Consider the following 22663-nt stretch of genomic DNA (forward strand, 5'->3'; position numbering starts at 1 on the left):
TGTTCAAAGACTTTTGGTATTTCTCACAAACATTTATATTTTATTTTGCATGCAGCACAATGCAATGGAAACCTTGTACTACTTACAAATAATAGATGCAGCTAATGGTTACATACAAATCTTCTAGACATTTAGATGCCAGTAGCCCAAGTCATAGTAAAGAATCATATTCTAGACAGAGAATTATTCGATTATTAGTACTTAAATAAAAATGAGTGCAGCAGCGTCAATTTGTATTAAAATTATTCAACTTGTAAGTATAAAATATGGAATAAAAATCTGTATAGCCGGGCCCTTTTTTGAATTTCTTCCCTTTCGGTCGCGTAACAGTGATTACCTTTATTAATCAGCATAGCAAACGAAGTGTATTTCTAAATTAGCACATCAAAGTCGGAGATTCCCGAATCAGCAATTAAAAATAAAATGATAACAAGCGGGTTTTCACTAAAATATTTCATTCCCACGGTAATTTGAAACCATTGTGATTATATCAAATACTGAAAACCGCTTATCATCATTATCAAAGCATTATCAAAATAAGCTAAATGTTTTTTGGATCGCAGTAAGATTGGTTGTTGAGAAACACCATGAAAAAGTATTTATTTAATACCAAAATAATTCAAATTATTTAACGAGGATTTCCGTCTCCGACCAAGCCATATGAAAATAGATAGCATTGAAAAGCCCTTAATTAGTTTTAAAACAAATCCTACTTTCACAGATTTCCGTTGTGGCAGCGTTAATCATTAAAAGATTATCTGATAAACACTCTGAGCGAGTTTATATAAGTGGTCAAAAATTTTCAAGGGAATGGAGACTCCTAAATACTATATCATGGACAAAAGAAGCCGATGATTTTAGTACGTTCATATTCGTGGGATATACCTTTATTACATCAGTGTTGCTGCTTACAAGGTAAATATAAAATTTCCAAGTTGGGTAATGAATAAATTTAAATAGCATTCACAACACAGGGTATAAAAGTCTTTTTAAAGTGATTGTTGTATCCCTAATTTTACTGATGTTGATGCTCAGTCCCGGGTTCCGCTTCCGTAAACGTAAAAATGATACGCACCACAATATGCAATTGCTGCTGAGTGTTGGGCAATTGGCCAGGCGGCGGTGGCAAAGTTGCCTGCGATTGTGGTTGTTCCTGTTGAGGCGCTGATGCCGAATCCATGCCAGGCACAGGTGAGAATTGCGGTACCTCTTGCTGCTGCGTCACTAAAACAGATGGCTGCACTGGTGGTTGTTGAGGTCCCATCGCCTGGCCATGTCCCGACAAGTGATGCATCAATTGATTCATCATAGCAAGATGTTGTTGTTGACGCGCAGCAACTGTCAGCGGATGTTGTTGTATGGCTGCTAAAAGCTGCTGGTGACGCAATTGCTCCTGTCGATACAACATCAGTAATTGAAAATAGCTAGGCAGCTGTTGCGGTTGCGACGATTGTTGCAAAAATACCGGCGGCTGACGCTGCACCGACACCAAAAGAGGTTGTTGCTGCTGAGCTTGGCCAGCGAGATGCGCTGCACAAGGCACATAATGAAGGTGGATATGGCGTGGTATCGCCGGTTGCCCATGCTGAGAGCGATATCCTTGCACTATGGGAAAATATGAAAATTAATACTTATAAATATACATATGTACGTACATATGTATAATATGCTTACATTGGTTGGCCCTAAGATACTCGCGTCTAGCCCTTTCCACTTCATGTTTCTGCCGGTGATTAACTTCTTCATTTCTAGGGTACTCTCTATTGCATATCTCGCAAAAAAAATTATGCGGGTCACGCTTTGAATCCATGTTCTCCTTCGAATTCAAATACCCACAAATATCGCACTTGATTTAGTAAAATGAAAAATAATAAAAAAAAGGAGCAGCAAAAAAGCTGGTTACTAACCTCTCAAGCGGACAAAAATGACAGATTTATCGTTGTGCAAAATGAGAGAAACACGTTCTTCTATTAGCATTTCGCAACACTGAAATAGAGTCAAAACTATAACTCTAGGTACAACACATTTTACTGAAATAATAAATAAATATATATTAGAATTAAATCAAATCAGATCCAAATAATTATGAGTAACAAAAAAAGCTGATCGCATTTCCTCACCCCACTTGGCAAATAAGGAAGATCCGGCCATGATCGTTTTGCAGCACTAAACTAGTAATGGCTTTTTAAAAACAATGTTTCGCAACACTAAACTAGCACATGCTTTTATGAAAGCAAAAAAAAAAATCATCAAACCAGTGTTTAATCTCAAATATGTACATACATATGTATGTATGTATAAATTATGAAAGTTTTACGTGTTGAAGAAGTGAAGGAGTCAACAGGCAATCCCGCATTAGCCATATTTTCCTAAGGGCCCCACGCTATCATACAGCTGCTAAAATATTTTTTTAGCTGAAAAGTTGATTTAATGTGTATTCATTTACCAAAATACAGTTCTAAGGTAAATATATTCATATGTACATACATACATACATATGTATGCTATAATATAACTACATTAGAATCCGGTTATAACGACGCTCAAGGAACCGACGATTTTCGTCGTTATATCCGAAAGACGTACTAACCGGAGGCCCTTTCACATAAGTTTGTATTGGGACCAACCAATCACTCATCGGACATCAGTCGCTATAACCGGACGTAAGTTATAGGCGGAGTCGTTATAACCGGAAGAATCCGGTAGAAACTGTATATAACTTCTTAAAATTCTTAAAAATTTCTGGCTTTGCAAATTTGTAATTTTTACAAATTTTAACCGATTTTCAAATGTGATGCCTCATTTTAATGCTTTAAATTTATTTATCAAATTAAGTTTTGAATGGAAATTTAAGTAACGCTAATTATCTGGTTATCTTTCCAATAAGAAGCAAAGTATTCCACCAAACCTTAATTTTATGAAGCTTAGTGTAGTAAATTCGAAAATGCATGTCTTTATTTTAAAGTTAAGATAATGACTTTCAATCCGCATTCAAATCCTGAGAATTCATTTTTTTTTTTGTCAATTTGTCATGGACACATACAGGTTTGTTTCAAAAATCGGATTTATCGAAATGTAACTCGTTGAAATTAGTTTTAAATTGGCGAAATAATAGTTTGAAAAACAATTAGTTTAACCAAAAATTTACGCTTCGAAATGTTCTCACTTTTACATTTAAAAGTGTTCGAATTTGCACTGTGAGCCCGTAAAACTTATATTTAGGTATTTGGATTTCTGTGGAAAAATATTACACATAAGAACTTTACATTCACATATTAATTTACTAAAATCATTATAAATAATACAATATTTGAGAATATTTTTAAAGACTTTAAAATGTGATAAAAAAAAACAAGTCCTCCCGTTTTTACAAAGGAAAATCGCGATGAAAATCTTTAATAGAGTTATAAATCCATAAACAATTTTGTTTTACAATTACAATTTACAATTGTTTTTCCTATTTTTATTCTGTCTTTTTTTTCTAAATTTTCTATAGCTAAATAAAAAACTACTCACTAATTTTAAACAACCATTTGAATATTAATTTACAGATTTTTTCAAAGCAATTCAAAATATCATCTCAGCGAAAACATATTATTAGGCTTTGGATGCTTGTTCTTTATTGTTGACGGTATGTAAAAAGATTTTTTGTTGATAACCTAAGTTTTTCAAATTAAAACTTAAATAAGTTCCCAAAACAAACACTTTCTTAAACCGGCACTAATAAAAATTATTTGGAACATTTTTTAAGAATTAAAAATTGAAAATTAATTAATTGACATTGACACAGTTTATAATAATTATTGATTGATAATGTTATTATTTCAGGATTACTGATATTTTCTACAGTGGAAAGCCTGCAAAGTGACCTTCTGATTTATGCCTATGTGCTTGGAGGCTTGTCATTCTTTTGCGCCTTTATGTTTGCCATCGATTTGTTATATTGCAAAAATCTATTTGAATTGAAGAGCGTAACGGTTCAAGCTGATTTCCCTTCTCCGAAGTTAGGCACAGTAAAAATGCATGTGGTGGATGTGTCCAAGGAATCTTGCTGCCAAGTGAAGGATAATGATCGCATTATTTCCCAACCAGCTCCACTGAATCAGCAGGGAGGTTCATATCTACGAACTGATCTATAAAACGCAAAAAAAAAGGTGAAACTAACTTTAGCCAATATAAAATAAACTCGTTTACAAATCCTGAGAATAGTTTGACCAATTTTATTAAATTTTTTTTCGTTTTTTGTTTTTAATTATGGACTAGCAAAAAATCATTTTTTTTATGTTAACAATACGGATATTCCGGAAATTTTCCTGAAGCATACCTTCTCGGAAGCTTTTTTTTTTTTTTGGAAGAAGCTCGCTTTTTGTTTTGTTTACTAACAGATAAATTTGATAAATACATTACTTAATGAATAAATAAAAAATACAAACAAGACGAATATCGAGATTATTCGTTTATACACCAAATCAGCGTTTTGTATAATTTCTATTAAATGAAACAGCATTTTGTTACACAATACTTTTGACATAATACATAGGTACAATATACAATTCCTATTATTTAAAATAGTTATCAGCACACATCTTCTAATAAAATATTAAGTCTTAGAATAATAAAAATGATACTCTCGTCCGCCTAGCATCTCCCTTGGCTCTGCGAGCCATCCCGTAATGTCACATGCTTCCCTCGCTGCTGCTCGTTGTTCCTTTGGAATCACACATTCCTCCAGCAACATTGTCATCACCACGAACCGATCCAGAAGTGAGGCCACCAGTTATACCAGTTAAATTTAATTTGTACTGTAAAGATATTAATGTAAAGATGTTAGCGAAATGTATTTTTTAAGATTTTTGCTTTTTATCTAAAAGAGCCAAGATCTGCAAATGTAATCTCAACCTTAAGACGTATATTATGTCCATATAGACATAGATATATTGCTTGGGAACGGTGGTATTCAATTGCTACGATTTCTAGCATATTGCAATAATAAATGGTCAGGAAAGGGAAACTAAAATAGCTCAAAATTATATAAAAAAATATATAAAAATACTTTTTGTACCAACTATCAATTTGAATTATACGACACAATAGTCAGATGTAATGTGCTTTAGCTGGGCTTCTTTTGGGGAGTAAGGTGTCGAGGTGGTTTTCAAAATTTCAAAATATCTATTCTTTTTTGGTTAAAAAGTAACTTAATCTAGATTGTAGAACATAAAAGTTTTTGACTAAGAATATATGAAATATGGCATAAAACAATTTAGTCTGACACATCACAGATTTAGTGTGTTACGATTTCTCGAAAAGTGGTGAAACAATCTTCTTAAGATTTTCATCTATATTCTTTATATGTAGATTTTAAAATACTTTTGGTTAATTTTGTGTTTATATTTTGTTTCGAAATCTATAAATTTAATTTTAAATCCTAAGAGAGACGTTTTTAAACAGGGCTAGTGTATATTATGTGCAATGTTTTGTATTTTAAATATTTTTAAATGAATAATTTTACAAAATTACTCTTGAAAGGTGATTTTTGTTCTATTATGAATTGTTTCCCTTTGATATTTCATTGGAAATGAATTTCTTTTGAAAATGTGGTTAGTTTAACACTCTAAAACTCACTTAATCCATTAATGTCGATTTAAGCTTCAAATCTTATTCAATTATTTATTGATCTGTATTCTAATGTTTATTTTAAATGAAATGTTTTGATGTCTTTTCTATGATTTTATACACACAGACAACACATTGTATGAGCTTGTGGATTGAGGATTAAAAAGCTCGGTAATCTGCATGGACGTTTGCATTTTTTAGTTTCTAAACCAATCTATTAGGTTTGCAAAATATTTGTACTAGACATGAGTTACATTTTGAATAAATTTTAACTACGTCTAGTGGGAATTGGGTGCAAGCAAAGTGCACACTGTGCCTACTTAGCCTTACATCTAGTTAAAAGCCTTAAACTGCGCAGATCAAAAATGACCAAAAACTGATCCGCATGTTTTTTGGGTAAATTTTGAAAGCATTTGTTCCATATTGTTTTCAATTCTTTAGGCATTTCTGTTTTTGGTTTTAGTCCACTCTCTTAATTTAAATATTTACACAAAAAATAGCATGCATACCCTTTGGTTAATACCAAACACTAACATATACATCTGGTCCCATGGATTTATTATTCCTCTTTCCAAAAATTGTTAAGCCGTTATGCAGGCCCCAAAATAAAGGAAACCATGATAATATAATATAAAAAATAATAATAACTTAGAAGTGTTCCTGTAATCAATCTATTATTTGATTATCATAATACCAAATTATCAACTTTAGGACATAACACAAATATTACGCACATAAAAAATGTTGTAAATGTTTGTATTCTACTCTAATATTGTTTAAATTACCTTGTTTGCGCACTCAAAGCATTTTGATACTACTTTATTAATTACGTTCATAAGGTTTTTAGTTTCTCTGATGACATGATCAACTTTCACAAATGTTGCAGCTTTTCCAACAGTATGATCTTTCACTGTAAATTGAAGTGCTTGGACAAAAGTTGGCACTCTATCTAAAATACCAAGTAAATCTTTCTTGTTGTCACTTGCTGGCACCTGAATGATGAAGAATATAGTTTTCAGATGAAAGATCAAAACTTTAAAGAGTTCATAAATTATTAGGTAAGTACCTGATATGAAAAGTGGCGTAAGACTTTATAGAGTCGATTAGCCTCTTCCGCAAAGTATTCTGCCTGAGTAAATAGATCTTGTGTAGTTCTCAATGATCCATTGCCTTTGGTAAATTGATACATGAGAAAAGCCATGGCTGACATGTTCTTTGCTCTCTTCAATATGTCATTATCATCCGACAGATCGTCGCCCCACTTGTTTTGATATGTGTTTGCATCTCCATTGTTTTTGCTATCCAGGCCCGAATATTCGACCATTTCTCCGACATCATTCGCAGGTACATAAGGTTTTGATGATTTATTTGTAGATTCACATTTCTAGAAAAAATTATATACTTATGTAATTTATGTTTATCATCATGTATGTAAGTAAAGTTACCTCAACTTGGGAATCTCTATCAGTTTTTGTTGTATTCACGGATACAATAATTTTTTTTGAAATAATTAAAATCTCATTTGTCAACCATTTCCACATGTCTGAAAATGATTCAAAATTTTCATTTGCTGCACTGCTATTTGAATATTTCCATAAGATTTTGGCAGCAATAAACACTTGAGGTCCATAGATACGCAGATTAATGGCCAGACACTTGGCTTGCACCTGCAATCGTTCAGTTGGTGCTATGTGCTGCAATAGTTTACAGATATCAAAAATATGATCACAACAGTCATGAAACTTGGTTGAACGTTGGTTTAAATTATCAAGATCATTTGTCGTTGCCAATACATGAAACGATTTAACCAATTTTGTGCATATTTTAAGCGATTCGTTGAAGTCGGCAATTTGACTGGACACAGATACGACAAGTTGTTTGCACAACTCCTCCAAGCTGCTTAGCATTCCCATTTCTGGTTCGCGACCCTTTAATTGCACTCCAACATTCTCATGCTGATCTTTCATTAGATTATTTAGATATATATCAAACTCAAGTTTGCAGTTCTCGCAGAATGTTAAAATATTCTTCCGATGTTCGTGACTTATATACGGGGAATCTGTAAAATCATGGGCCTTCTCGAATAGCTTGTCAAACGCCAACGATAGCTCCTCCCTCAAGTCCATGCCCTCGTAGGATAAATGTTTTCTAAAGTTTTTGTTGTTCACTAGACGGCCGCCCATTGGTTGGGGCATATTATCCTCATAGTAGGTATCACCTTTCCAAAGGTCGTCATCAAAGAAATTGTAATAGGCATCCGAGTTATTATTCCCTTCATTATTGCAGTCATACTGGCTCATTTGGAATTTAAATCGCTTTATAAGATTGACAATACGCTTAATGGTTGTGTAAATACTTTCGTTTTCGTAATTGGGATTGCTTCGTTGCTTTTCAAAAGACATATGTTTTGCCGAATCAAAGATGCTGTCCTTAACAACAAAATGAATGAGGTCCATTGCACGTCTTATTTGGCAGAATACAGTATCACGATTTTCTTTGACTATAACACAATCGCTGTGTATGAGACTATTCTTTGAGGAGGTCAACAAAATGGATATTGACTTTTCAAGAATTTGGCGAGCCGAAAACATTTGTGCCCGCCGTCGCTCCTCTTTAAATGAGCTTCGATGATGGCCAGTAAGGTAGGCTAATTCAATCATTTCTGTGCCAAACACAGAAAACGCTCGAACAAATTCGGTGAAATTCATTACAGATTCTAATTTCTCAAGGCTCTCCGATGCTCGTTTCTTTGCAGTTAATAGTTTCTTAACGACAATAATATCAACTAGCAATAAAATTCTTGTTACAGACGATAAAAGAGATCTAGCCGCTAAAACAATAGCACCATAATCTTTCAACGGTTCGATATGATGACGCAGTTCCAAACCGCCTAATGGCGATGTATCACACAACCGTTCAATTGATTTTCCTGAAATTAATATAAAATGTAATCCATATGTAGATGTGTGTGTGTGAGTTCAATATTTTTTCAATGCCAATCAAATTACCTGCATCCCTTGCTTCCTTTGCTGCCTCGTACATGTCGCCTTTAATGTCAACATTTTCCTCAGCAATTATTTCACCGATTGTTATAAAGCGTTCAACAGCTATATTTAATGAATGTCCAATGGTTCCAAAGGTTGACATGATTTCCTCATTATCAATATCACGTACTCGAAAGCGTTGACTCTATGAATATTAATAAAATCAACCGTTTTTAAAATGATTCATCCTTTAGTCGATTTTAGTATGTGAGTATGTGAGGCATTTGCAAAAACAAAAATATTATGGACTAGGCAAATCAATAAATCAGTGTCTAAGGGTTTTGAAGTTAAATACTCCACGCAAAGTAGAGCCGGTCAAAAAAAAAACTTACATTAACATTTCCCGATGATGGAGTTGCAGATAGTCCATACATCTTAACAACACGTTCTTCCCAAAGTTTAAATCGAAAAAACTTGAATTTTGAGTTTTGATGTAATTTGAAAGTAATTTAAAATTTCTGCTTACAATTTATTGATTTTTCTCAAAACTCGTCGAATCAAAATTTAAGTGGCATTGAAAAAGTCCAGCGCCAGTGCGTGTTAGTGTGTTTCGCAGTTTATTGTGGCTATTCAAAATTTGTTTTTTTCTATTTGTGTTTCTAAATTATCCTTTTTAATTGAAATCTTTGAAAACTATTATGGAAATTAGGATAATCTTACAACAAGCAAAATTGTACGAGAAGTTTATTTATTTATAATGTACACATATAGTTCAACAATGTATTACTTAAAATAAAAGCTCAACAGACAACTTATATAGACAGATAGTTGCAAGAAGTGTAGAGCCAATTCTGCGCAAATTGTATGCGCAGTAAAATATCGAGCCTTGCTTTTTTAGCGATGGTATTTAAGGAAATAATTTTTTTTAAATTGCACAATTTTGCTTAATGTAAAATTAGTACTTTTCTTACAAAATATATTTAAATATATAAATTAATCGGCATATATATATCATATTTAAATTTGTAGGTTTGATTTTTTAAATATCCATAGTGTTTCATTTCCGTAACGTTTCTATTTATACTGTTGAAGTGAACTGTCTCGAATAAAAACACAGGGTTACAACACTTAGTTAAAGACGCCCTGTTTTATTTCAGCTGTTTACATAAACTCGGACATTTAAAATTGTTCAAATATGTTAACTGTTTAGTAACTTAAATAATCAGCTGCTGGATTTCTCCTGCCTCGCACGCTTCTATTATTACACGAGAACCATAACCTACGACATGTATAACTTGGGTTTAGCCAGAATGCTGAGATTGCAGTGCTTGAAAACTCTCTCGGATCAAAAAATCCATTGGATAACAACATGTACCAAGGAACAAACGTGGGTGCGAGCGACCTGCAAGCATTTGCGATTATACACTACAACATCGCCAGGAGAAGAAGATAAAGGAGGACGAGCACTAAAACATACATTTACGAATAGAGGCGGACTGACTTATAATTCTTTAAGTCAACTTCAAGGTATCCAATGTCAAAATGAACGACAAATTCACATGGCAGCCAGCCGGCTACTTGCACCTGCTGCTTCATCAGAAAGTGAGCCCAAGGAGAGCGGACGAAAGCCGGAAGATTTAGAACGTGCCTACGACGTTCTGAAGAACACCCTGCCCAAATTGTTTGTGGAACCACTGGACTACTCCATATACAGCCCAAACCTTGTATTTCAAAACAATATCACAGGCAAACACACAGTCGGTCTCTATCATTATGTCAAGCAGATCGCTATCTTGCGAACGGTAGGACATTTGAAATACGCTTATGTCAAATTCGAAATTTTGAAAATAACTAAGCATCCAGAGGACTATACAGTAAAGATCAGATGGCGCGTGAGAGGAATTTCCGGACTAAAAGTGATGTTCCAGTTCTGGAAGTACAAGCTGTGGCAAATGAAGGAGGTGCTCAACGATCAGGAGGCTTGGTATGATGGCTTTTCAGTGTGCTATTTGGGTGATGATGGCCTAATTGTTAAACACGTTGTGGACAAAGTGATGCCCCACGAGAATCAGGAGACCGTAAGCGACGGCCCGTCAGCCGCTCTGCCAACAGACTCCTTGGCAGCGACGGCATCACAAAAGATTAATTAGACATTTAAGTGCGTTACTACTTATTTATTCATTTTACACAACTACCAGTCATTGTAAATATGCTTATAATTGTCGTAAAAAAAAACAAGCAAATACACTGCAACAGCCAAGGAAAGACTATTGTTTGAATGCATAGACTGATCCCTTTTTGGTGTACTTGTAGGGACGCAAACGAATACGCTTGGTAAATGGATTTAGGTAAGGCTTCTCCTTGTTATACTCCAAAGTAGTTTGCGTGGAGCCCTCTGTCTCTAGGAATATATCAAAACTGTAGATTGTACGGAAAAGCTGAGTGAAAAGGAACTGATGATTTGGCTCCAAGTCCTCGACGCGCAATGAATTTGTCCAATATTCCATCATCTACAAATGAAATTCAAGCAAATTATATAAATGGCTTAAAATGTAAACATGAATTTACCAACCTTAATGGCCGAACTATTCTTTGATGTATGACAACCATTCCAATGAATGCATAGAATCCAGAGAGGCATCTCCAACGGATAGTTGCTAAAGATTTTAATAAAGCACTCCATTTTGGCTGAGCCACGAACAATGACCGCACGATAAAATGTGTGTGTAACTTCATTGCTGCTTTCCCCTGTACTATCATCAGATATTGAATTCAAAGCATCTGAACTTTGCGCTTGGAAATCCTCCGGTGTTATTGCAGTCCACTGCACAAGACTTCCAGACAATATGCCGGCTGTATTCTCTTTAAGTGTATCCAAGTCAATGTCTTTGTATGTCAGACCACGAATCTGCTGGGATAGCTCTACCCAAGATTGACAGCGTTTGGAAATTCGAGCAATAGCCTCACGAGTGCATTTATTTAGATTCAATTCGTGGACATATTCGTTGGCAGTATTAACTGTTGGAATCGAGCACATGTTTTGCAGCCAACAGAAGGGTTTGCCAAAATTATTCTTTTCCAAATGCTTTAAACACTCATCAGCAGTCAAATTCAAATTTTGCAACTAAAAACACAAAAATACGAAATTATTTTGGTTTTTTTGACTCCATCGAAAAGCTGGCTTACCTCGCATTGTATTCCCGGTATTGGTATTTCATTTCCAAAATCATTTGGATACAAGTGTCGCAAAATATCATGTACAAAACTGGTGTCTCTGTAATAGACATAGATAATTTAATATGATTTTTTATTAGTGTAGTAGTTTAGGCTTACCCTGGTGCATTGGCGCTTGCTGCCAAATTTGAACTGAATTGCGCCTGGACTGTGGCACATTTAAGTAATCCCCAATATCGTATTACTAGCTCCATTTGATGTAAATTATCTGATGTAAAAATCTATGGATTGAAACATTTAAATCTCATTGTCTACAGCATCCCGAGTTTCACACTTACCGTTATGCGAATATGCAAGGGAAAGGGATCTAGAAGTCGCTCCAGAATATTTTCAGACGAACCATTTTCACCATTTTCAACCGGAAACCCAAGTTTTTGTTTGGCAGCAAGCAGTTCCTGCATGTGGGCTTCATTCTCGAAGCCTACCACTTCTGAATGGAATTTGTTGGGTGCATCGCTATTAATGCGTTGCAGGGATTGCAAATTGATGAATAGAATGTATAGAGGTTTCGGCAGATACTTATATACAGCGCTTAGTTTCCAATCAACATCTAAAGTTAGTTGAAGGGCATCATGCAATGGTTTTGTTGAATCCATAAGCGTACGCAAGGCTGGCGCAAAGGATCCATATCTTTGGGTCTGATTGAGATTTTCCTGCAACAGATCTTGCTTGGCGGTCAGCAAGGACTTGTATTGATTATCCAGATCCTTTCGCAAACGTAGTTCACACTCCAAGCGGTGGAGATGTTTACTGTGACTGGACACCTCTGATTTATCATCTCCGTTTGTTGCCGAACTGGGCAACTTGCTCGCATATTCTTCGTCTGAAAGTAACTCTAGGTGCGAGTCGCGGCTCTTGAATTTCTGACACTTAATTATTTCTTTCTTTAAGTGGCTAACATCATACAATAGACTCTGCAACTGCAATCTGCTCATATCGACTTTCAACTTTTCTGCATGTAATTCATCGCGTCCGGATTTTATATTACGCTTCACTTCCCGATTAGAATGCTTAAGGGCTACAAACATTAGAGCAGCTGCAGATCGCTTGACCTCAACATGTTGTCCCTGTAATTAGAAATTAAACGAAATCACTCCAACCAAAAATGCCGCTTCCAAGGAGGGTACATACAGCGCTCTTCAAGCGTTGAATTTCATCAATGGCTTCCCGGAGATCAGCAAACTGTTTACTTAATATTTGATCCATGTCGTTTCCTAAAATTGTCCACTCATGAATATAAATAAGTTTATTTAGTTATTTTATATGTCCAACCTGAACAAGACATTTTTTTTCAGTAAAATGTTTCGTTGTTGTTGACAGTGAACTCAACTGATTCCACTGAACCAGTCTAGGAACTAGTAATTGATAACTTCACTTGTATAAACATTATAAACATCAAGTTACATACAATACAAAAGCATAAACTAATTGTTTATTTCTTGTTAATATCAAGGATATTGTAACTTATTGTAATTGGTAATTATTGTATGTTTAAAAACTCTACGGTCTGTTATCGATTACAAAAATTGGTCACCGTGTAAACAGAGAGCCATTTTAAAAATAAATCGGAACTAGTTCTCAGAACTGCATTAAAAAGGCCGCATGCAACATCTGTTTATGTATTCAAACTACTTCAATTGAACAGATTCTGATTACATTTAGACTTCTGTACCGATATTACTTAGTGATATTTTATTATTAATTAAACTCCCTTTATAATGTTGCGATTACTTAGACAGAGAGCTAGTGATTTAAAGCTTTTAGCTCCTCGCCGGCTACAACAAACTATTGCGCAAGCAAAACCAAAGGTAAGGTGAGATTATAAATCTAATCGGCAAATATTAAAACAAATCCAGTACTTCCTTAGGAAATACCTTTGGTTAAAAACGTCAGCACACCGAAGAGTGATAAATCTGTTGGCAGGTGGTTTCTAGGATGTGGTGGCATGGTCTTTGTTGCAGTTGGTCTTGGTAAAAACTGTTTTAGTCCTTCAGACCATTTTATGTATTTAATTTTCGTTTTATTGATCAGGTGGAGTTACGAGATTAACTGAGTCAGGACTATCGATGGTTAGTTGGAAATTAACTGGAGAACGACTACCAAGAAGTCAACAGGAATGGGCCGATGAGTTCAGTAAATACCAACAGTATCCCGAATTTAAATTGTAAGTATGAGTAAATTCCTTTTTCCGAGAATAAAGACTTATTGAATACATTTTAGGAAAAATTCAAAAATGACCCTGGAAGAGTTTAAATTTATATTCATGATGGAATATATACACAGAATGTGGGGACGTGCCATTGGTGCATTCTTTCTCATTCCGGCAGCTTACTTTTGGAATAAGGGCTATTTCTGTTCGAAAACCAAGAAAACTGTTCTCTTGATGGGAACATTAATTGGTCTACAGGGCCTCATGGGCTGGTATATGGTAAAATCGGGCTTAGAAAACAGATTCGATGACCCAAATGATGTGCCACGCGTATCGCAATATAGATTGGCGTCTCATCTGGCTGCTGCCTTCGTTTTATATGCATTTTTCCTATCCAACGGTCTGTCAAAACTTTATCCCTCTGAACAATTCTTGGCCACTGCAAAGAAAGCTTTAACTGCAAAGCGACTTGCACATCTCACGAAAGGAATGGTGTTCCTAACTGCTATATCTGGTGCCTTTGTTGCTGGATTAGATGCTGGCTTAGTGTACAATTCATTTCCCAAAATGGGAGATAATTGGATACCCGATGACATATTGCAATTTCAACCGATACAAAGAAATATCACAGAGAATCCGTCGACAGTTCAGTTTAATCATCGTATTTTAGGAATATCTACCGTAACATTGACTTCAATTTTATGGCTATCCACTCGGCGAATTCAGTTGCCCAAACGTGCAAATTTGGCCATTCACGCTGTTGCTGCCATGGCCTGGACTCAGGCTACCTTGGGTGTTACCACATTGTTAAATTATGTCCCCGTTCCTCTTGCGACGGCTCACCAATCTGGATCACTAATTCTTCTCAGTCTAGCCGTGTGGCTATCACATGAACTGAGATTCCTCAAGTATATTCCCAAGTAGTTATATGAGTAATTCTAAAAAGTTGTAAATGTTTTTTTTTTAAATAAATGTTTAACTTATATTTAAACAATAACTGAGTCTACTAGAGGCTCTCTACTATTCTTAATTATATGATAATAACTGAAACACTCTTTGTAATGTTTTAAGAAATTTATTTTACAAAAATGCCAATTCATTTGATGAAGTTTTCTACACTTTTAGGTAAACGCTTTCATAATATTTCTCCCGCATCTTCTACATAACTTTATTCAATATTCATTTTAACAGCATTTTTATCTTCATTCAATTCATTGTACTCAACTTTGTTTGGGTTTAGGCGATTGCCAGCATTTTGGCAATTTGTAGAGTCTAACATTTGCTGATTTGAGTTAGAAACGTGATTGTAAACGGAAAGAGCTTGTGCCACAAATCCGGTTACATCGCCAGGATTGGATGGCAAAATCATTGTGTTATTTGATTTCGCCAATTTCTTAAATGCAGAGATATATTGCTCCGCCAATGTTAAGGAAGCTGCATTTTTTCCATCCTAAAAATAAAAGAAACAAGAATTTAAAACTTGTCAATGTTTATAATAAGGATACATATATAAAAAGCTTTCAAGGATATTGCAGGCTTCGAAACATTAGGTTATATTTAGTTTATATCAGTATTTTTAAAAGTAAAAGATATCAAAAGATACTTTAAAGATTAAAGATGAGATGTGATGGGATGGAAGATTATTTCGATGCCAAAAATCAAATTTTGAAATGTTATTTTGTTATCTCATCATACGGTGCAGACTGAGAATAGATTCTGGAGACTTTGGTGTCGGTTTCTTGCTAAACACATTCCAAAACCGAAGTGTCTCATCCCCACTACCTGTTACAATCGTTTCATTATCTGAGCTAACAGTTAGATAAACCACACGTAGACCGTGACCAGATAGTCGGACCATTTGCTTCATCGAGGGATAACTCCAGGCCACAATCTGAGGATAGCCATGGCCATGTGTGGTAACCAATTCCTGTGAATTCTGCGACCAAGCCAAATTCGTAATCGAGGATCCCGTGTCTATGCATTCAATTAGTTGACCTGTGGGCACATTCCAAAAGCGGAGACAGCCATCAGCCGAACCTCCACCACTACCCAGGAGACCAGATTTGTGGGGTGACCAAGACAATGCTTTGACTGCCGCTTTGTGATCGGTAAACCTGTACAAGGGTTCTTTGTGATTTGGCGTCCATATCACTACACGACAGTCATTGCCTCCGCTTGCCAAATACTTCCCTGAGGGCGACCATTGTAGTCCGCATACCTCATGCCGATGGCCACGCAGATCGCGTGTGATATCTGATGGATTTAAACGTGTGTCTCTCTGCAAAATATGACCATCACCCGAACCGGTTGTGAGACTATGACCTCGCCAGGCCAAAGCACCAATACGTTTAGAATGGCCACTCATCTTAAGAACTTCCTTCTGTCGCTCAGCATCCCAGACACTCACACAGCCATTCTGCGTGCCCACAGCCAACTGACGACCCCCATCATGCCAAGCCACAGATGTAATAAGGTTATTCTGCCGGTTAAGATCACATAAGCGTGTCACTTTGCTAGTTTTGGCATTCCAAAGGTAGACGGAACACCCAAGGCCTACACCAAGAAGGTCTTGTGAAGACCAGTCGATGAGATTTAGATAGTAATTATCCTGCATTTCGGGTGCATCTAAGATTTTATAGGGTAATTTTGGTACCTTGCGATTTGGTTGGAGCGGCAAACTAAGTAATTTCTGTGTGCTAGGACTAACTGTGGATACTCCACCTGCTATGACGTTGGCAGCGTTGCGACCAGCATATCCGTAGTTATAGAGACGATTGTCCTTGTTCATTTGAAGGTCATCGGGGTTTAAGTCTTTTAACGAAGTAATATCCATACCGATAAATTCATTTCGTAGTATACACGCAAACGCGGTGTTGTTAGCCATTTCATGATTAATTCTTGATTGTCTGCAACATTGCTGCATACGACCTTCTTTCAGGGCATAGTCCCGTGTCCATTCGTTTAGTGCCCGCTGCGGTATGTAGCGTAGATCCAACTGTTCCCTTCTAGGAGCAGTTTCACCTAAGCCCAGTAATCGATGTTCATACTCCGGTTGAAACATTGCGAAAAATTTTGTCCTTATTTGGTTGTGTTTTTTGTTTTGTTCAGTATATAAATATATCTAGTAAATTTGTATATATATATATCCGACGAGTTGTAGGAGTATAAATAATGTTCGGTATTTGAATTGATTTAGAAATTTTCTTAAACATACATGGGTATATACACTTTCACAACATACTTGGATTTGGATTTTGAAAATTTGAAATTTGTTTGTACTTACCGCATTGGCCAGAGACTTTGCTATGGCATGCAAGCTACGCGCTCTAGCATCAGCCACTGCTATCATGGCCGCAGCTTCACCACTTGCCTTATTAATATGTTCCTGTCGCTCAGCCTCTAAAAAGTAACACATCAGAGATTTATTAGGATTTTTGAAATCATGGAATCATGAGCAGTTACAAACCAGATGCAAGTATTCTGGATTTTCGTTTGCCTTCAGCGATATTGATTTCAGCTTCACGAACACCCTCAGACTCTAAAATAGCTGCTCTTTTCCTTCTCTCCGCTTCCACTTGCATCTGCATGGCTTCGTGAACTCTTGTGGGCAGCTAAAAGTGTGTAAACATAATAAATTGACTGCGATCCATTCGGTTTTTAATAGCTACTTACACGAATATCTCGAATTTCGTAACGCAAGCAGGCAATGCCCCAAGCTTCGCTTGCTTTATTTATTGAATCGACGATGCTGACATTTAAAGATTCTCTCTCTCGAAATACCTTGTCTAAGGACATTTTTCCCAGTTCAGATCTCATTGTGGTTTGGGCAAGTTGGGTTATAGCAAACTCTGGGTCCTCCACACCGTACGAAGCTGAGTATTGTATAACAATTGGTCAATAATGATGTGAGTAGTTAGAAATTTGTGAAATTATTATTTCGAACGTACCTCTGTATGGATCAATGATTCGTAAGTAAAGGACTCCATCAATGCTCAGGGTCACATTATCCGAGGTAATGGCACTCTGCTTCGGTACATCTATTGCAATTTCCTTCAAGCTCTGCACATATTTTATTTTGTCAGCGACAGGAACTAGAACGTTCAGTCCGGGGTCAAGAATTCTATGAAATCTCCCCATCCGCTCCACTACCCATGCCTTGTATTATTTAAACATTTGCGTGTTGATTTTCGAATTGATTAAAAATATGATTATTCAACTTACCTCCTGTTGGGGGACAAACATTACAATTGTATTCATCGGTGTGGAAGCTTTTCCTCTCGCCGTCGTGGTAATGGAAGCGCCGGCCGCAAGCAGGAAATCTTGCTAAAGTGGTTAATTCGTGAAATTGCTAAATAATGAATATTATTTATTATACTAACCTGAGGTAATATTCTCCTTGCGGATAACAAAAACCTAGACATTTTGAAAATACTTTTATGTGAAATAAAGCATCATATGTTCAAAGAGCACAGGGTGTTTCAGGTTTAAATGGAATTTGGTTATTCGGCCGCTCACATTTCTTAGGAACTAGTTCAGAAATACAATTAATTTCTTGTTTCATTCCAATTTGTTTCAAAATTTAAATTAAGTATTTTTAAATGTTAGTATTAAACAAATCATTAATAAAAAATATCCACGCCATAACAGTTGAGATTTAATATTATTTGAGGAGTTCTTTCAAATCCAGAATACACTCCTGTCCTTTAAATTTTCTATAAATTTTAGTATATGATATATGTATACATACAAATTAGGTTAATTGACAAATATTTCATTTGAAAAATTCTGAAAAATCCTTATCTCTTAACTTTGCGAATCTCTTATACATAGTACAAATTAGGTTAATTGACAAATATTTCATTTGAAAAATCTTTATCTCTTAGCTTTGCGAATCTCTAATTTTGCCAAATTTTGACAGACTTTCGAAAATGATATTTCGATTTAATTCTTCTACTTTAAATTCTGAAAAGGAATGTAAATCTAGCCATCTTTTTAAGGGACACAAACAACGGCAAAGAAAATCATAGTATTCAAATAAAACTTAAATTCATGAAGCCCTAATTTCTTGTATGTATCCTAGTTTTTGACCATTTTCATTCATCTTTTAACTTTGACCTTTCTGAAAAAAAACAAAAGTTGGGTTCTTACTTAGTCTCACTATATCGAAAAGCAGTATAAAAGTATTATAAAAGAGATTCAAATAACATATGTATATAGATAAGGCGCTATTCAATAAATATTGTCTTTGAAAAACTGTGATTTATGTTTCCGAATAGGAAACTGTTATCTTTCGAATCCAAAAAACAATTTTGAATATATTTTAGATTTAAGCTAACAATAAGATTCCTTCGGCTGACTTTAAAGCCAATTAAAAATTTAATTCTGACATTTGAATTCTATTAAAAACAGGTTTTCTGTGCAGTGCTAAGAACTCTTATACATATAAATGTAAGCATATATGATATCGACAGGACTTTTCTTTTCCGAGTTAATGAACTTGTTCCTGATTAATGGTCGATTGTATCATCACGACTTTAGAATAGTTCAGAACATATATTTATGTGTTTATAGATATCAAACTTCAATAACAAACTATTGAAATTCAGTGCGACAAAAGTGCACTGGCTTTCATGGAATACCTTTATGTTTAACTTAGTGTTTTTACAAAAAGGTTGTAGACAAACAACTTTAACAAAAATAGACCTTAAATGTAATCAAAAGCAGCATATGTTCCGAGTGCACGTATGTTTACTGAAAACTTGCGGCAGCCATTCCCATTCCCTCTGTGTTTGTTGGAGTATTTACCACAAATTATTTGAAATATGGTGCAAGTGACGCATTAAGAGCATAAGAGGAGAACCACAAAGCTCATTTGATAATAATGGGTGGGCCTGCTCCAACTACTGCGCGATAGTTGGGGAGTAGTTTACTTTGTCATAGCCTCACTATCACCCTGTCTGAGATTATTGGTGATAACAGAGTATAAAATGAACGACAGTTGAGTGCACCTCACAGTGTATTTTAGACTTTTCAACATTCTGCAACATTCTAACTAACGGAAATACGAATTCTACTAAAAAAAGGCCTACAAAAAATATGAATCTTGTAATAGTGTTGGTGATTATAACAGTATTGCTGAATTTAAGTAATGCAGCTCCAAATGCGGTATGTTTTCCTTTTTTTTTTTAATAACAGACCTTAAACCTATAAACATTTTTTAGTTTGAAATGCTTAGCAACATTTTTGAATTTTAGTGTGGAATTGTTATTGTTAAAAATAATGAAACCACAAAAAACTTTAAAGATTAAAGATTTTGAAAGAATTTTTAAATAAAAAAAAACCTCTGCTTTGTGTATTTAAATGTTAAATTTTTAAAACTTTAAGTGAACTAAAATTTAAAAAAAAAAGTGGACAAACTTTATTGTATATTTAATTAACTACTTAAAAATTTAAAATGTTGCAAAAGTAGTAAAATTTTTCTTTAAATTGTTTAAAAAAAAAGTAGGTATAGTAGCTAAATCATAATAATATTTCTTTTAATTTTGTTCTTAAGAAAACATGGAAAATTGTGCAAAATTTTAGTTCGAATATGACATCGTAATATTTTAATATTCTTTAATATCTTAATACTAAAGCTTTGGTTTGGCTTTTGACTTTGATTAAAACTTTAAATTGTCAAGTGTTTTAAATTATGAGCTAAAATTTAGGTTTCTCAACTCTGTATCATGTCTAATCACAGCTTTAATGTGTTAACTAAACATAAACTGAGCCTAGTTTTGGATTTTGTTTTCAGATTATTACCAACGACGATCTGATTGATGGCAAATATTTATGTGAAGGTAAAATCTATCAATTATACGCATTTTTCAATCTTTTGTGTTAATGTCTTTTAGCTATATTCTCTACTCTACTTTTTCTTTACAAAATTATACATTTTCATTTATGTACAAAAGTTTTAAAAAAACAAAACTACTTCCTGATACAAATCATTTTTATATGTTTAAAAACTGTTTTCTTTTCGAACTCTAAACTAACTTTACTTTACAGCAAAATTTTCTTTTTAATTTAAGAATCGTTTACTCATAATTATGGACACTTTCATTTAACTTAAAAATTTGTATTATTGTATAAAGTTTTTGTATATATATTTCATTTAATTGGAATTTATTTATTTATTATTTGACTAGATTTGTCAGCTCTAAAGCTTTTTGATAATGACAACGATATTTATCGGCCAAATGAAGATATATCCGCCTCATCAAATTTTCTAAACGACTTTTACAATATGTATTTGAAAAATATAAAGCGTTCGCTGTTGCACAAAATACATTACGATAAGCGTAATCTAGACAGCATTGGCGGAGGTCATTTAATTAAAAGAACTAACAATAATAACCTGCAAAATGACTAAAAGAAAACGCAACTAACAAAGACACGTTCTACACACAACAATAACTACTACTAACTAGTCCTGGTGACAATAACTAGCTAAAGCTTCCTAGTCATAGCTTAATCATATCTATACAAATTCAGAAATATTGTGAATAAAATATTGCAATAATCAAATGTGTTTTATTTTGTTTCAGTGTATGTTTCATAAGCCTCGATATAACGAAAAATTCAACATAATGAATTTTTATTTAAGTACCTTGAAAAAAACAAACACTAATAATAATTACCTTTAGCGAATCAATAGATATAAATTTTTGCGTTATATCGAAGTTTCACTGTATTTTTATTTTAATTTCAGAGGTCAATAACCATATTTTTGAAATTTATTTATTAATATAATAGATTATAAACCCTACTGATACCCTGTATAAAATAATTATTTCCTGTCCAGCCTTAACCAAAGTATCCAAATATTCCACTACTTAAGCTTGTGTATGTAATGGTTATCCTGATCGTGATTTATACATATATGCTTGCTTTAACATTTGAAATTCAAATACATAAACTAACACCAAGCCCTTAAAAATCCTTCATTTAATTCTATAGCTGGCACCAAAAAATATGATGGGCCGTTTATTGTCAGGTAAAATTTGCCTAAAGGTGTTATTGAACTTTTAGTTTTCCTTTTGTGATAAACTGATTAATAAATATTTTTTAAATACATACCAACCATTAATTATTCAAATCTATCTACAGAATTCTATCTGCAACAAATGGACAAACGCTCAGCTGCTTTGTGTGTGGTCAGCAGGATTACAAAACACACGTAAAGTCATGTGTGGATCGTTTGATATTGGAGAAAGCAGGCGGCAGCAGCAGCAGCCATCGAGCCGAACAATTTCCATTCGTTATTAAAATGGATCCCATTTACAATCGAGACTCCTCCTGGAGCAGTAAACTCAAAAGGAACTTTGATGAAATTGACAAAGCCTCGGCCAGTTTCAGTATACTGAATCAACTTGTGAAGTGATCAAATTTTCTACACTCTTACCCACTGACTTTGTAATACTGACACTGATATGGAAATGAGCTTCATGTCAAGGGAAAATTTATGAAAAAATGCATGTATACAATTATTCTATTCATTCTATTTGTCCTTGAATAAATAATAAAACAATTATAATTGTTATTAACATGTTTATTTATTCTTCTTTAATGTTGAGTTTTGTGAAAGGTCATACCAGATCTAAATGCAGCGAATTTTTTTTTCTTTTAATCAAGGGACTATTCA

The 22663-nt window shown here is 34.5% G+C and overlaps 8 protein-coding genes across 10 annotated transcripts; 4 read left to right on the forward strand and 4 right to left on the reverse strand.

The window, feature by feature from the left end:
- The first annotated feature begins 211 nt into the window (after positions 1-211).
- Positions 212-4252, forward strand: LOC6640998. The gene is made up of 4 exons (XM_047009580.1): positions 212-253; positions 722-915; positions 3552-3631; positions 3829-4252. Exons 1-4 carry the CDS (start codon positions 212-214, stop codon positions 4137-4139), a joined length of 627 nt encoding a protein of 208 aa, XP_046865536.1. The 3' UTR covers positions 4140-4252.
- Positions 862-1953, reverse strand: LOC111518415 (general transcriptional corepressor trfA-like). 2 transcript variants are annotated; one of them, XM_047009775.1, is made up of 3 exons: positions 1908-1953; positions 1675-1846; positions 862-1605 (listed from the first exon to the last, which is right to left on the reverse strand). In XM_047009775.1, exons 2-3 carry the CDS (start codon positions 1808-1810, stop codon positions 1016-1018), a joined length of 726 nt encoding a protein of 241 aa, XP_046865731.1. In that variant the 5' UTR covers positions 1811-1846; positions 1908-1953; the 3' UTR covers positions 862-1015. The 2 variants fall into 2 exon arrangements, with proteins under 2 accessions (XP_046865731.1, XP_023030782.1); XM_023175014.2 differs by having other exon boundaries at positions 1675-1816; positions 1908-1930.
- A 189-nt stretch (positions 4253-4441) lies between the features above and the next one.
- On the reverse strand, positions 4442-9396 carry LOC6640920 (alpha-catulin). The gene is made up of 7 exons (XM_002063742.4): positions 9124-9396; positions 8990-9045; positions 8622-8802; positions 7059-8542; positions 6680-6997; positions 6399-6605; positions 4442-4802 (listed from the first exon to the last, which is right to left on the reverse strand). Exons 2-7 carry the CDS (start codon positions 9029-9031, stop codon positions 4677-4679), a joined length of 2358 nt encoding a protein of 785 aa, XP_002063778.3. The 5' UTR covers positions 9032-9045; positions 9124-9396; the 3' UTR covers positions 4442-4676.
- Positions 9397-9733: 337 nt separating this feature from the next.
- Positions 9734-10862, forward strand: LOC6641041 (uncharacterized protein C6orf136). Its single transcript, XM_002063743.4, has one exon. It carries the CDS (start codon positions 9884-9886, stop codon positions 10745-10747), a length of 864 nt encoding a protein of 287 aa, XP_002063779.2. The 5' UTR covers positions 9734-9883; the 3' UTR covers positions 10748-10862.
- Positions 10757-13188, reverse strand: LOC6640976 (THO complex subunit 5). Its single transcript, XM_002063744.4, has 7 exons — positions 13104-13188; positions 12963-13045; positions 12110-12898; positions 11931-12052; positions 11784-11871; positions 11170-11721; positions 10757-11107 (listed from the first exon to the last, which is right to left on the reverse strand). The coding sequence occupies exons 1-7, from the start codon at positions 13114-13116 to the stop codon at positions 10865-10867; spliced, it is 1890 nt and encodes a 629-aa protein (XP_002063780.2). The 5' UTR covers positions 13117-13188; the 3' UTR covers positions 10757-10864.
- A 227-nt stretch (positions 13189-13415) lies between these two features.
- LOC6640977 (cytochrome c oxidase assembly protein COX15 homolog) lies at positions 13416-14974 on the forward strand. Its single transcript, XM_002063745.4, has 4 exons — positions 13416-13639; positions 13699-13801; positions 13863-13995; positions 14052-14974. Exons 1-4 carry the CDS (start codon positions 13550-13552, stop codon positions 14902-14904), a joined length of 1179 nt encoding a protein of 392 aa, XP_002063781.1. The 5' UTR covers positions 13416-13549; the 3' UTR covers positions 14905-14974.
- A 65-nt stretch (positions 14975-15039) lies between these two features.
- LOC6641000 (stomatin-like protein 2, mitochondrial) lies at positions 15040-18470 on the reverse strand. The gene is made up of 7 exons (XM_002063746.4): positions 18360-18470; positions 18202-18303; positions 17928-18135; positions 17653-17852; positions 17447-17591; positions 17264-17379; positions 15040-15430 (listed from the first exon to the last, which is right to left on the reverse strand). The coding sequence occupies exons 1-7, from the start codon at positions 18399-18401 to the stop codon at positions 15149-15151; spliced, it is 1095 nt and encodes a 364-aa protein (XP_002063782.1). The 5' UTR covers positions 18402-18470; the 3' UTR covers positions 15040-15148.
- Positions 18471-19983: 1513 nt separating this feature from the next.
- Positions 19984-22532, forward strand: LOC6641001. 2 transcript variants are annotated; one of them, XM_002063747.4, is made up of 4 exons: positions 19986-20145; positions 20774-20819; positions 21979-22015; positions 22129-22532. In XM_002063747.4, exons 1-4 carry the CDS (start codon positions 20077-20079, stop codon positions 22400-22402), a joined length of 426 nt encoding a protein of 141 aa, XP_002063783.1. In that variant the 5' UTR covers positions 19986-20076; the 3' UTR covers positions 22403-22532. The 2 variants fall into 2 exon arrangements, with proteins under 2 accessions (XP_046865733.1, XP_002063783.1); XM_047009777.1 differs by lacking the exons at positions 21979-22015; positions 22129-22532 and adding an exon at positions 21168-21541 and having other exon boundaries at positions 19984-20145.
- Positions 22533-22663: the final 131 nt, after the last annotated feature.

The sequence above is a fragment of the Drosophila willistoni genome (assembly GCF_018902025.1).
Source record: "Drosophila willistoni isolate 14030-0811.24 chromosome 2L unlocalized genomic scaffold, UCI_dwil_1.1 Seg168, whole genome shotgun sequence".
In the NCBI taxonomy this organism is placed as follows: domain Eukaryota; kingdom Metazoa; phylum Arthropoda; class Insecta; order Diptera; family Drosophilidae; genus Drosophila; species Drosophila willistoni.

Coding starts and splice junctions, on each gene's coding strand:
- LOC6640998 (XM_047009580.1), top strand. CDS start 212: ATGAGTGCAGCAGCGTCAATTTGTATTAAAATTATTCAACTT. Junction 254..721: donor GTATTAAAATTATTCAACTT/GTAAGTATAAAA, acceptor CTACTTTCACAG/ATTTCCGTTGTGGCAGCGTT. Junction 916..3,551: donor TCAGTGTTGCTGCTTACAAG/GTAAATATAAAA, acceptor ATTAATTTACAG/ATTTTTTCAAAGCAATTCAA.
- LOC6641001 (XM_002063747.4), top strand. CDS start 20,077: ATGAATCTTGTAATAGTGTTGGTGATTATAACAGTATTGCTGAATTTA. Junction 20,146..20,773: donor GTAATGCAGCTCCAAATGCG/GTATGTTTTCCT, acceptor TTTTGTTTTCAG/ATTATTACCAACGACGATCT. Junction 22,016..22,128: donor GATGGGCCGTTTATTGTCAG/GTAAAATTTGCC, acceptor ATCTATCTACAG/AATTCTATCTGCAACAAATG.
- LOC6640920 (XM_002063742.4), bottom strand. CDS start 9,031: ATGTATGGACTATCTGCAACTCCATCATCGGGAAATGTTAAT. Junction 6,998..7,058: donor ATAGAGATTCCCAAGTTGAG/GTAACTTTACTT, acceptor AATTTTTTCTAG/AAATGTGAATCTACAAATAA. Junction 4,803..6,398: donor GCTTTGAGTGCGCAAACAAG/GTAATTTAAACA, acceptor ATATCTTTACAG/TACAAATTAAATTTAACTGG.
- LOC6640976 (XM_002063744.4), bottom strand. Junction 11,722..11,783: donor TACCGGGAATACAATGCGAG/GTAAGCCAGCTT, acceptor TTGTGTTTTTAG/TTGCAAAATTTGAATTTGAC. Junction 11,108..11,169: donor AGAATAGTTCGGCCATTAAG/GTTGGTAAATTC, acceptor TTTCATTTGTAG/ATGATGGAATATTGGACAAA.
- LOC6641000 (XM_002063746.4), bottom strand. CDS start 18,401: ATGTCTAGGTTTTTGTTATCCGCAAGGAGAATATTACCTCAG. Junction 18,136..18,201: donor TGTTTGTCCCCCAACAGGAG/GTAAGTTGAATA, acceptor AAATAATACAAG/GCATGGGTAGTGGAGCGGAT. Junction 17,853..17,927: donor AATCATTGATCCATACAGAG/GTACGTTCGAAA, acceptor TACAATACTCAG/CTTCGTACGGTGTGGAGGAC.
- LOC6641041 (XM_002063743.4), top strand. CDS start 9,884: ATGTATAACTTGGGTTTAGCCAGAATGCTGAGATTGCAGTGCTTGAAA.
- LOC111518415 (XM_047009775.1), bottom strand. CDS start 1,810: ATGGATTCAAAGCGTGACCCGCATAATTTTTTTTGCGAGATATGCAAT. Junction 1,606..1,674: donor GTATCTTAGGGCCAACCAAT/GTAAGCATATTA, acceptor ATTTTCCCATAG/TGCAAGGATATCGCTCTCAG.
- LOC6640977 (XM_002063745.4), top strand. CDS start 13,550: ATGTTGCGATTACTTAGACAGAGAGCTAGTGATTTAAAGCTTTTAGCT. Junction 13,640..13,698: donor TTGCGCAAGCAAAACCAAAG/GTAAGGTGAGAT, acceptor GTACTTCCTTAG/GAAATACCTTTGGTTAAAAA. Junction 13,996..14,051: donor CAGTATCCCGAATTTAAATT/GTAAGTATGAGT, acceptor AATACATTTTAG/GAAAAATTCAAAAATGACCC.